Source organism: Meles meles, chromosome 18 (assembly GCF_922984935.1).
Source record: "Meles meles chromosome 18, mMelMel3.1 paternal haplotype, whole genome shotgun sequence".
Classification (NCBI taxonomy): Eukaryota; Metazoa; Chordata; class Mammalia; order Carnivora; family Mustelidae; genus Meles; species Meles meles.
In genome coordinates this window covers 46,822,435-46,835,355 of record NC_060083.1, presented here as the reverse complement: position 1 = coordinate 46,835,355, position 12,921 = coordinate 46,822,435, and the positions used below count along the sequence as shown (strand labels likewise).

The following is a 12,921-nucleotide window of genomic DNA, read 5'->3' as shown; positions in this document are numbered from 1 at the left end:
TTTAATGCCCAAGTAATAAGAGTATTAATCAAAACAACTATTGTCTATCAGCATTTCCTCATAAAATAATTTTTAGCATGAAAAATGAAGGTCATGGGGCACCTGGGTGGCTCAGTTGGTTAAGTGTCTGCCTTTGGCTCAGGGGGCTCCTAGTTGGCTTCTCCCTCTCCTTCTACCCATCCCCCCTGCTCGTGCCCTCTCTCTCTCTCACTCTCTCAAATAAATGCAGAGAATATTTTAAAAATTAAAAAATGAAAAAGAAAGAAAATGAAGTTCATATTTGTAGGATAATAAAATGGAATAGATTTTGTTTTATGAAAAAAAAAATTTTTTAAACCCTGATTATCCTTTTCTTGTTTTGCCAAGGACTAGTGAAAACTTCTTCACAGACCAGAACCAGTCTGGAGACCATTGTTTAGAAACCTCAGGAGATGTTTTGTAAGGTCCGTTCCAGCTCAAGCATTCTAGGATTAAAATAAGGATCTTTAGGGCCTAGTTTCCCTCTCATTGTGTTAGTCCTCAAAATAGCTGACCGGGGGCTTAGAACAGCCCTTTTGCAAGAGCACTATGAACTCCAGTTCATGCCCTACTTGGACTCACTCTTTGATTTTTCCGAATTTATCTCTCCTCACACTGCCTGCCAAACTCCCACATCCTCTCATCCCAACTAACACACTTACACAATTCACCAAAATTATGTAGGAAAATCAGAGAACACTTTTTAAGGATTTCGAAGCCGGCTGCTCTAAAGATATTCGCACCCTAGAATCCTGTAAGCTCGCCCTTTGGTCTCTCCCCTAAAAATCTACTTGAGTAGAAGCACTAAACTCCACCGCTTTGAAGTGGTGGTGCTGCTGGAGAAGTAAAGTCAGAGACACGTCCAGAGTGGGAGGGGCCAGAGAGAGGTCCGGGAACCGCCCTCACCACGTCCCCGCAGAGCTGGCCCCGCCCCTCGTACAAGCCCTCTTTTTTAAAAAGCGCGGGCGCGCCTTGCGCAGGCGCAGTGCTCTTGAACCGTAACCGCGCATGCGCAGTGGTGGTAGGATGGCGGAGTTGGTCTTTTTCGCCGTTCCCACCGAAAGTGACAAAACCTTGCTGGTGTGGGAACTGAGTTCTGGACCCACGGCCGAGGACTTGCATGTGAGCCGAGCCAGGATGGAGGGAGGGATGGAGAAGGCCGTGTGTCTCCTCATCCCCTACCCCCACCCGGGGACTGGGAGCCCTGGAGTCTGGTCTTAGCACCTCACGCGCCTTGTAGTCTCTGCCGAGAGGAATCTTAGTTCTAAAGGGGACCTCAGCAGTCTGTCAGCCCCAACAAATTTCTGAGAGGTAACTCTCAACAGCCAGCATATGTTGCCTTCTAATGCTTCTCGAATCTTAGGATTTTAGAGGAAGACCTGTTCATGAAATGAGAAGTGCTTGGGGTTGCCTGTGCAGAAGGGTTTAGGGATTGGGCAGTTTTGGTTTCTGGGCGTGAAATTTCATGCACTTACTTGCCGTGGGACCACCCCACAGCATTCTCTGTTCACAGTATTCTCCCAGTTTGGCCTTCTGTATTCGGTCCGAGTCTTTCCAAATGCTGCAGTGGCCCGTCCTGGTTTCTATGCCATCATCAAGTTTTATTCAGCAAGAGATGCTCACAGAGCTCAAAAGGCATGCCACGAGAAGCATCTTTTCCAGAATTCTCCAGTGAAGGTGGGTCCAAATAAGGAATTCCTAACTCCACTGGGACAAAGTGCTGAATTTCATTATAATAGACTGGCATTTGTGCAACACTCCGATTTGCAAAATGCTTTCAGATGCATTGCTACAGCGATCCCCCAGTTTCTCTGAGTTTTTGTTTTCTTTTTTTCGACGAAGAAACTCGAACTCGAGATAGTTAAGTGACTTACTTAAGGTTCGTGATAACCGGAAGTGAGAAATCAAACCCCAACTTACTGATGTTAAATCCCGGGTCATTTTATGCTGCCCCTTAATTTAAGAAATCTTCACAAGAAGAGTCTTGCTTATATTTACTGTTATGTGGATTTAAAATGACAAACTCTAGGGGCCCCTGGATGGTCCAGTCCGTTAAGCTGTCTGCCCTTAGCTCAGGTCAAGATCCTGGGTCTTGGGATCGATCCCCACCTCCTGCTCCGTGCTCAGCGGGGAGTCTCCTTCTCCCTGCCCCCTCTCTGCTCTCTCACTCTCTCTCTCTCTCTCTCAGATAAATAAAATCTTTTAAAAAATTAAAAAATAAAATGACAAACTCTGTCATCCATTGTATTATAAAGGATGCTTCATCGTCATCTCTCAAACTGCCTGTTCAGGATTCCCTTCAGTTCCCAGAAAATGATTAAAACATTCTTTAATGCACTACAGGAACTTTATTCCATACTAACCATGCTGTCCTTTTTACTTTCCCAGAGCCCCAGAATTATATTTCAGTATGTGCCTCAATTCAGTCACCATTTCTTTATCAAGGACCATGTCATTTCCTCTGAATAAGTGAGTGAGACTTAGATTTCCAAACCTTTCCCTTTATAATTATATGTTTTCATCAGCCCTCTCTGACTGGCTTCTGAATCTGGCTACCCCATACTGACTTGGCTGTCTGTTCCTACCATATGCCTTTCCTTATTGACTTAACCTTGATCGAATCTGAACTCTCCTCTAATGTGACTCTAGGCATACCACCTACTTGTTTAATACCCTCTTCAATCCTGGCTTCACTCCCTGTGGTTGAAAAGATGACCTGTCAGACATTCTTCAGTTTGCAAACTGTGGTCGGCCTGCTTCTAGTCTGTGAAAAGTTCACAGAGCCACTTAGGTATTACAGATTATGAAACAGTTATTTTGTATCAGTTATGAGTAATGGGGTTTTTGTCTCTCATTGGATGTTAAGATCATTTCATAAATTTTAGGTTTTGAGATTTAACAGCATAAAGCCCATCACTGAGAATGATGAAGGAAGTGTTCTGCAAGTCAATATACAGTTGACAAGAGAGAACAGTCATATTAGATTTCGTTATTTAACACAGAACCTTGGGTTACCATCCCTGCTTTCCCAAATTGTTATCCAATTTACTTATGGGCTCTTTTTGACTTTGGCAACTACGCATAGTTCCTGGGTGGTTTTTTGTTGCTGTTGTTGTTGTCGTTTGCCTTTTAAAAATACAGAAAAAAGCATAATGTCTTAAAGTAAATCAAGGCAAGGCCCAAGGGCATCTGAGTTTTTTTCAGTAGCGTGAAGGAAAATGGTAGCCAGCAAGAACTGGCAAGCTCATCCAAGGTGACAACAGTCTCTCTGACTCAGAGGCTTGGGGCCCTTCTGAAGCTTCCTTGTTATCCAGAACAGCTTCACTGTACCTCACCATTAGCCGCCCATGCAGCACTCTACATTTAAACGTTCGTCTTCATTTCTCCTTCCCAGCACACAGCTTTATCTGGAGAAAGTAGTTTCATTTTCTTATCACTCTTCTTTCATCGTTCACTCAGTCAACAACAGAATGTGCTCGGTTTTAGGAATGAGAAAAGAATAAGATATGGTTCCTTTAAGCACTTACGGAGCTTACAAACCAGTGATAGAGGAAGATGTATGAACAAATCAATGAAGAATTAACAGTGCTGTGACTTCATTGGCATCATTTGAATCTTTATGAATATATTAACTACTACACCCAGCTTAAAGTTGAAATAGACATTTAAGACAGAATCAGTGGATGTAAGAAATTCACCATAGAGCGTTAAGTTATTCATAGTTAACACTGGAGGTATTTGCATTCTCAAAGAAGCTTATTAATGCAAGTGAACCTCTAATTGTTTAGTTGCTTATTAAGTTTATAGAGGTCTGTATTTTCCTTGTTCTAACAGGTTAGTGACTTGGGGAGGAGGGTGCTGCAGATTAGGGTCCTACCTCTGTGTCAGACCTACCTTGTCTGGTGTTTAGGTCATATACACCAGAATGGAACAACAAAAACAATGTCTTTCCTTTGCTTACCTACATAATTTGCTTCTGGAGGGCTTCCTTCATTGCTTTCACCATCACTCGCACCACCAGAGGTCAGGAAAATCTTCCAGTTCAATCAGGAGCCCTGGAAATGATGCAGAAAAGTACTGTAGCTTAAAAAGAGTAAATACCATTCATTTAGGGCTTACTGTGAGCTCACTACTTACAATGTTGTTCCCTTTTTAATCTTCACAGTCAGTCTCTGAAATAGGTATTGGTCAATCTCAGGTGTATCCAAAATAAGCCTCTGTGGCAAGTTCTGATATTTTTCAGTCTCTCTTGTCTTCTCTTGTCTTCAGGTTCGTCTTGGCACGAGACATAAAGCGGTTCAACATCAGGCCCTTGCCCTAAACAGCTCCCAGTGCCAAGAATTGGCAAATTATTATTTTGGTTTCAATGGATGGTCAAAAAGGATCATCAAGGTACACTTTATAGCTTTGCTTTGGCTAATCAGACTCATTTCAACATTGAAACCCTGGACTTCGGAGAGGAGAGAACTGGATGTGGGTAGGAGACATCAGGGGGACTAAGTAGAAGGACCTGAGCATGGGCCTGCCACCTAGAATTAATAATACTCTCAGTGACTTGGGTAGTGGCGTCCGCAATTTTTGCCAGTATTTGTAGGGTATAGAATTTAAAAACAAACAAAAAGTCTGTATCTAATAATTCATTTGCACATCTTACTTGATTTTGAAGCTATAGGACCTCAACTGTTAGCTGGGTTTGCTGGAGTTTAGTTTTTATTTATATTAATGAAACATCTTGAAGTCTACGTTGAGATCCTAGGAAGGACCTTTAATTTAAAATCCTAACAGCTTCAGGATCTTTCTGACCTCGAAGAAAGAGAAAATGATGATGCTGCAGTACCACTTCAGAACCAGAGCCTGAAATTCTTCTGTGCCTTAGAAGTGGTGTTGCCATTTTATGAGTGCAGGAGTCCTGGAGTTGGCATGGCCGAGGAGCCTTTGGAGAAGCTGGAGGAAGGTCTGTTTGTAGTGGGGGTGGGGGTGGAAAGGGGTGGAGATAGAACCTCTCTTTCTTTCTAAAACTCGTCTTTCTAGATATATCATCAAGCCCTCCCCTTGCTAAGCTACTAAAGCCCTGGGCAGAGCTTTTCTACCCTGCAATACAGGTTTTTATCATAGGCAATCCCTAAAAAAACCTTTAGCTTTAAAATTCGAAAGCTGATTTTCTGCTAGCTGATTTTCCTGTTCAGGAAGAAGGAAATAATGTTTTGTTTTTTTTTTTTCCATTTTTGGTTAAGAGTCTGCCTTGTGCTTAAAAAAAAAAAAAAAAAATTGCCTTGTGCTAAAATAGTCCTACAAATACAGATCTCTTGTAGCCTTCAATGATCCCAGCAAAATCATCATCCAAAGATTTAAATAAATTCTTGCATAAATGTTCAGTCCTTTGCCTCCTATAAAAGGGCTGGTGTGTAAAGAGTCAAATGTAGATTCCTAGAAAAGGTATTCCAGTTGGTACTGATTTTTCCCAGAGTCCATAGCGCTTAGGCTTAGGGTTTTAAGGCAGAGGCAGGGCTGTTAGCAAATGGAGTGGAATAGGTTTCCGTGGGTGATGCTCAGGAAGAGAGCAGGTCATGTGCACTACCACCAAATCTTTCTCTGTGATTCCGGCACTTGACGCACAAGAGAGTAAGTAGGGTCTGTAGGAGGATAGCTTCAACTTGTCATTTGAAATCTGTGAGTGACGTGAGATTTGTGCTACCTTCTTTTTTTGTTGTTGTTTTTAAAGATTTTATTTATTTGTCAGAGAGAGAGCAAGTGAGCACAAGAGCGCAAGCAGGGGGAGCAGCAGGCAGAGGGAGAAGCCAGCTTCCTGCTGAGCAAGGAGCCCGATGTCGGATTCATCCCAGAACCCTGGGATCATTATCTGAGCCGAAGGCAGACACTTAACCGACTGAACCACCCAGGTGTCCCTTGTGCCACCTTCTTGGCTTGCATCTCCTTTCTGGTACTTCAGGAACTTCTGAGATAGAGCAGGACAGTAAAAATGTGCCCAGCCAGGATATTCCTACAGCAGAGCCATTCCACCAAATGCCTGTGTTGTATCTGCCTTTGTTGCTAAGATAACGATCTAAGAATCATGGATCCACGAAACCATGCTATAGGTTTTAAACCTATTACATAAAAATCAGTTATTCAGGGATGCATGGGTGGCTCAGTTGGTTGAGCCGCTGCCTTCGGCTCAGGTCATGATCCCAGGGTCCTGGGATCGAGTTCCACATCAGGCTCCTTGTCCAGCAGGGAGCCTGCTTCTCTCTCTGTCTCTGCCTGCCACTCTGCCTGCTTGTGCTCTCTCTCTGACAAATAAATAAATAAAAATCTTTTTAAAAAATCAGTTATGCAGCCAGGTATATTAAATCCATTTGTTTTGGTTGGATTTAGGGCCATTATCATTTCTGATGAAAAGGAAAACTACCCAGAAGCTTGCTATTCAGAAGGCTGTGTCAGATGCATTCCAGAAACTGGTGATTGTGGTTTTAGGTAAGACTTTTTTGATTGTCCTTAAGGTACTTCAGTTTCCACGAGCAAATAAACTCATTTTGAAAAGCTAGTTGGGATGAAAACACTTTGTATTCTTTTTTTTTTTTTTAACACTTTGTATTCTTTTATTCACCAAATGCTTTCAAAGCAGCAGTCTCAAATTTGTTCTTTGTAGCATTCATGAGAAAAGTGACATTGAGACAGAGAAATATTGTTGTCTATAGTGTATAGATATACAGCGACTTGCCTCCACACAGAAAATGTTTGACCCAGTCTTCTTTTTTGACTGTTTGCCCATAACACAAAGTAGTATAGTGGTTATAAGCTTTGGACATCTGTTGTTGAGTCCTAACCCTGTCTCTTCAGATTTCTGATGCAGTTTTAGGTTTTATAGTCAAATTTAAACGTATTTAGTCTCTCTAAGCTGCAATTTCTTTATCTGCAAAATAAAGTTAATAATTCAGTTTACCTCATGGGGGACATTGGAAGAGTAAATGAGATGATGAATATAAAAAGCTTAGGACTATCCCAGTAATGTATAAACAGACAAAATATGTTAACTTCTTATCATCATTATTATTTTTTTTAAGATTTTATTTATTTATTTATTTATTTGTCAGAGAGAGAGAGAGAGAGCACACACCAGCAGGCAGAGTGGCAGGCAGAGGCGGAGAGAGAACCAGGCTCCCCTGCCGAGCAAGGAGCCAGATGCAGGACTCGATCCCAGAACCCTGGGATCACGACCCGAGCCGAAGGCAGTGGCTTAACTGACTGAGCCACCCAGGCTTCCCAACTTCTTACCATTATTGTTTTCCTGTTGGATAATTTATTAGAATCAATTTTGGAATCAATTCAGTTCCACTTTTTTTTCTGGCACTGACATTGGGTAAACATGATTCTTACGCAACGATCAGCTACATTTTTGTGAACCTTGTAAGTGGCCATCCTATTGAACAGTGTTGATTGTATTCCCTGCTGAGTTCTACAATAGTGTGAATGCTACAGGCTATGCTCAAAGGAAATTTTATTTTTTAAATATTATTTTATTTTATTTTAAATAAAAGAAGGCAGCAGAGGAGGCAGGGGAGGAATAGTGGGAGAGAGGGAGAGAATCAACCCACGCTGTGCTCAAAGGAAATTTATTTTATTTTATTTATTTTATTTTAAACAAAATAAAAGAGGGAGGCAGAGGAAGAATAGAGGGAAAGGGAGAGAGAGAGAGAGAATCTTAAGGAGGCTCCATGCCTAGTATGGAGCCTGGTGCGGGCTGGTGAGATCATGACCTGAGCTGAAATCAAAAGCGGGACACTCAACCAACTGAGCTACCCAGGTGCCTTTTTTTCTGGAAATTTTATAATGAGTGGAGAGTTCCCAACAGTTGCTCCCCTGCTTCAGAGCCTTGAGTCTTAAAGACTAAGAAATCCTAGCTAAGTTTCAGAGGCCTTATTTGCTTCTAAGAGTTGACCCTGGATTGGTTTTAAGTTTCCAGCCTGGGCAAGTCTTCCAGGGAAGGTTGACTTCCATGGTCATCAGGTAGAATCGTTATTAGCTATCAGTTCTGAGTGACAGCCTTTTAAGAACCAAACTGAGCATTTGGGTTGTTGACCTCTCCCTAGTATGCTTGGTATCCCTTCTACACATTCAAAGTTCCTTAGACTAAAAAGTCTTATAGCTGTAGTTTGCCTTAAGGGAAATTGTATTGTCTACATGGTACATGGGCCTGTTTCTGCCAATAAAGTGTTCCAGTGCATGCCCTGCCTCCCTCTCCAGAGCATTGTTCATTGTATCTGGTGGGATTTTGGTTCCCAGGGAGTAGACACTTGCCTTTGTTCTAATATGAAGTATCAGCCAGTCTGGTGGTCTCTGTTCTGGGTTTGAACTCACCTTGACCCCCACCTGAAGTCTTATTGCTTAATCATATTATGATTGAATGTTTTTGTTCCTACAGTTTTAACTCCCTGTGTCATTATTCCTTCGTTCCTATCTCTGAGATCATGAAGTTTTTTTAACCACACAGTTGATTACTTCACTTTTTTTTTTTTTTTTCCACAAATGGTTATGATAGGGGTGCCTGCGTAGCTTAGTAAGTTAAGTGTCTGCCTTCAGCTTGGATCATGATCCCAGGGTCCTGGGATTGAGCCCCATGTCAGATTCCCTTGCTCAGTAGGGAGTCTGCTTCTCCCTCCCCCCCTCCCACCCCCTGTCTCTCAAATAAATAAATAAAATCTGAAAAAAAAAAAAAAAAAAAAAAAAAGATGATAAAAACTGAAGTGCGAGGTGAAAAAACTTCTAGGAAAATGCTTTTATTTTCTGCTTTCAGAAATCAAAAGAATGTCTACGGGGCACCTGAGCGGCTCAGCCCATTAAGGTCTGCCTAGATCTCCGGGTCCTGGGATTGAGCCCCGCATCGGGCTCCCTGCCCAGCGTGTTGCCTGCTTCTCCCTCACCCTCTGCTGTTCCCTCTGCTTGTGCATTCTCTCTAAAATAAATGTAAATAAAATAAATAAATATAATAAATAAATATAAATATAAATAAAATAAAATACTTTTGAAAAATCAAAAGAATAATTATTGGATGCTATCATATACAGGAAGTTTTAGAAGAAGAAAAATTTTGATCTGATCCTTGTTAACTTTATTTCAGAAAATGGTAAAATAGCTGTGGAATATAGACCCTGTGAAGAGATTACAGATGCCAGAACCGAAGAGGAGCTACAGGATTTAATTCAAGTATGTGGAGATTACAGCTCGGGGATTCCATAGCCAGGGTAGCCATAATTTAAAGCAACCGGCAGGATTTGGAAGACTTTGACAAGTACACTTAGCTCTGTCATCCTTTGGGAAATGTAAAACTCTGAAAATGCTTTTGAGTGCATGGGAATTTCTGACACTTTCCTTAAAGTCCTCACTCTTGGCTCTGACCCCTTCTTTGAAATTTGGCGAGCAAATTGCATCAGAGTACTCCTACTGTTGTAGACATAGGCGAGGACACGGCCTTTTAGAGCTCCCCTCAAACAGAATCCCAGGAATTTGAGAACAGGGTAACTCTGGCATTAAGTGAGATTATGCTACAGTGTTTGAAAACCATCATGCTTTTCAAATAAGGTGTATTACCCAAATGTCAGCATCTTACACGTATCTTGTATGAAATATTTTGCTGAAGAACTTTTCTGTCAATCACTTATATCATGCCCTGAATTAGGAATCAAGTTGCCAAGGTAATTTCTAAAAGAAGCTGTTAATGTGCTGCATATAGAATGTCAAAAAAAAAAAAAAAAAGAAGAAGAAAAGGAGCGAAGGATGGGTTTCATGTCATTGAAAACTTAATTGGGGGCTAGATTTCTGATTATTTAACTCACTGCAAAGTTGCAAAGTTTGTTTGTTTTGAAGGGAAGAGAGTGAAGAAGATGGTTACTTTCTGGAAAAGTATTTGAAGGTGTTTTTTTTGTGTGCAAAATAATTGTTTTAATTCAGTTTTAATCAAACCCGTCAAGGAAACTTCAGACTTATCCAGATTTACACTTTAAGAAGTCTAGCTTCTTGTGAAATGTGAGAGAGATTCCATATTGATGCTAAAGATTTCAGAAACCTGATTGTAACAATAGATCCATTCCTAAATAAGGCCAGTTTTGGAATCAGTTCCACTTAAAAACCATTATTATGGGCTAGATGCTGGGAATAAGATAAAAACCCTCTTTCTTATAGTTTGCGTGCTAGAGCTTGTGCCAGACCGTAAACAAGGACTCAAAACAGATTATAAAAAGGGCTGTGAAGGATGTAAACTGGATGTTACAGTATTTCAAGAAAATTGTTTGCCCTGCTAACTTGAACATGTGCACACACAGGGTCAGACCGCTGAAAAGTGGTGGTGTTACTTTTTCTAGACTGACGGCTGTGTTTGGTCAAGGTAGGATGAGGGAAGTTTTCCCATGCCAGTGTAAATAGAGGGCTATTCTCTTGGTTTCAGACCCTCATTCCCAGAATGAAATGCTCACCTGCCCCCCCACCACCCACCCCTGACCTAAAACCCCTCCTACAGAAATTTTGGAGCCATCACTGATTCAATGGTAGGTAGCCACCTTCTAACAGAGTGGGGACTTAATACTCAGACATGCGTATTGAGAATTTAGAGGAAATGGCAACGTTTTAGAATAACGACCTGTAAAATGTAATCCCTTCCCTACTGCCCTAACTGGTGTTTTTTCTGCAGATCAGCTACTTTTCTTGGAAGCAGGATGGCCAAGGGGAGGAAGAATGTCTCTCGGACTTAAGCTTTGAGGAGGATGAGTTCAAACCACCAGAACTGGACTAGCATTTTTAATTTCCCGGGATGCCAGATCCTGCGGCTTTTTGGGAAACTGTCCCCCCCTCTTCCCCCTCCACCCCAGAGCTGCTGGAGGCCGTGGCCCTCCTGTCTCGCTGTGAGCATCAGGAGGTAGCTGTGCCCTTTGTAGGGAGAAGGGAGGCTTGGGCCCTGGTGATTCTGGAAAAGGGGTTCGCTCCGAGGGGCGCGGTGCCTACCTGCGCCCCGCTAATAAAGGTTGCGTAAATAAAGGTGTCGTAAACAAAGGGTGGGACGTAGGCGGGGGAGGGGCCCGCAGTTGCTAACGGTGCGCGCGTCACGGGGCTGCCATAACGGTTCGGTTCCCGCTCCGGCGCGGCGCCTGCGCCCCACTGGCCTGGGTCGCTGTGCCCAGAGCCTCCGCATGTCATGTCCCGGCTGCGCCTCTGGGCCCCACTGCTCCTCCTCACGTGGCAACCACTGTGGCTGCTGGTCCAGGCAGCTCAGCCTCCGGATTGGGCCCTGGACCCTGCCCAGCTGACCTCCGACCTCCTAGGGCCCACCGAGCCCTGGTCTTCGCACTCCTCTGAACTCCCGCCCGAATCGCCCCAGGCACTTACACCCCCAGCGGAGCCGGGGGGCTTTAAATACTTGGGGTCCTCTGCTCCAGTCCAGATGTTGGCCCCGCCTAAGGAATTGACTGAGACTTTGGTTCCGTTCCCGGACACGGATTCAGTTGGCAAACTGCCCCCAGAGGCAGATCAGGATCTGAATGACAAGCTAACCCAGCATGAAAGATTCCCAGAGGTGGCTCCAAGGCTAGGTTGGGATCAGAATCAGACCATAGCTCTGCCTCTTGGACTCAAAAGTAAGATTAAAGTTGTAGGTTTGGATCAGGCTGAAGATCACCAATCATTTGAAATACTTGTTCCACCTCTGGATGTTCAGAGTTCAAAGCCAACACAGTTTATTGTTTCACCCCCAAACCTGGAGGAAGATCTTGTTCAGCATCGAAGGCTTGCCAAAGTCATTGTTGGAACTCCAAACCAACTTGCAAATAAAGAGCTCCTAGAACAGCTACAGGATGATTATTCAGATTCCAGTATGGATATTCTATATCCTGGGGAGAACCTACCAGCGGACTTCCCGGGGCAATCAGAACAACCTCCAAATCTCCCTGAGGAGGCTGAAACTCCCCCGCTCCTGCAGGAGACCCAAAATCATCTACAGTTCCCTGAGGAAGCTGAATCTATTTTGCCTCAGGTGGAGGCCCAGGCCCAGCATCCAGAGCCCCCTGAAGAGACTCCGCCTTCGGAGTTCCTTAAGGAAGGTGGAAGTTCTGTAAACCCACAGGAGGCCCCAGCTGAGCCTTCAAGCACAACTGAAGAGGTCGAATCTTCTTCAGTCCATCAGGAAGCCTCAGTTCAACCTACAGAGGCCCCTGAGGAAGTAGAACCTTCGACTCCTCAGGAGGCCCCAGGTGAACCTCTAGAGATATCTAAGGAGGTGGTACCTCAACCGATAGCACATGAGGTAGATGTGCCGTCTCGCAGTCAGAATGAAGCCCAGCGGCCAAAGCTCCACAAAGTGACTGTTAAGCCTGTGGATCTGGCACTTACCATAACTGTAACTCAGCCTCCAGAACACACGGAGGAGGCTGAGCCATCTCCAATCCAACCAGAGGCCCCCTCTCAGCCAGCAGAGCGCCCTGAAGAGGCTGAGCCCACCCCAGTCCAGCCAGAGATCCCTGCTCAGCCTGTAGAGCTTCCCGAGGAGGCTGTGCCCACCCCAGTCCAGCTGGAGACCCCGGTTCAGCCTGCAGAGCGCCCTGAGGAGGCTAGGCCCACCCCAGTCCAGCCAGAAGGCCTGGCTCAGCCTGTAGAGCTCCCCGAGGAGGCTGTGCCCACCCCAGTCCAGCCAGAATCCCTGGCTCAGCCTGTAGAGCGCCCTGAAGAGGCTAGGCCCACCCCAGTCCAGCCAGAAGCTCCGGCTCAGCCTGTAGAGCTCCCTGAGGAGGCTGTGCCCACCCCAGTCCAGCCAGAAGCCCTGGCTCAGCCTGTAGAGCTCCCCGAGGAGGCTGGGCCCACCCCAGTCCAGCCAGAGACCCCGGCTCATACTGTAGAGCTCCCTGAGGAGGCTGGGCCCAC

The 12,921-nt window shown here is 44.3% G+C and overlaps 1 protein-coding gene across 1 annotated transcript; it reads left to right on the top strand.

The window, feature by feature from the left end:
• Window positions 1-1,026: 1,026 nt before the first annotated feature.
• Window positions 1,027-11,037, top strand: RDM1 (RAD52 motif containing 1). Its single transcript, XM_045985613.1, has 7 exons — window positions 1,027-1,140; window positions 1,516-1,695; window positions 4,288-4,410; window positions 4,804-4,972; window positions 6,394-6,492; window positions 9,137-9,222; window positions 10,703-11,037. The coding sequence occupies exons 1-7, from the start codon at window positions 1,027-1,029 to the stop codon at window positions 10,802-10,804; spliced, it is 873 nt and encodes a 290-aa protein (XP_045841569.1). The 3' UTR covers window positions 10,805-11,037.
• Window positions 11,038-12,921: the final 1,884 nt, after the last annotated feature.

What these genes read in the sequence shown, in the direction of transcription:
- RDM1 (XM_045985613.1), top strand. Translation starts at nt 1,027, where the DNA reads ATGCGCAGTGGTGGTAGGATGGCGGAGTTGGTCTTTTTCGCCGTTCCC. An exon ending in CCACGGCCGAGGACTTGCAT is followed by an intron (nt 1,141 to 1,515) that starts GTGAGCCGAGCC and finishes ACCACCCCACAG; the next exon opens with CATTCTCTGTTCACAGTATT. An exon ending in TTTGGAGAAGCTGGAGGAAG is followed by an intron (nt 4,973 to 6,393) that starts GTCTGTTTGTAG and finishes GGTTGGATTTAG; the next exon opens with GGCCATTATCATTTCTGATG.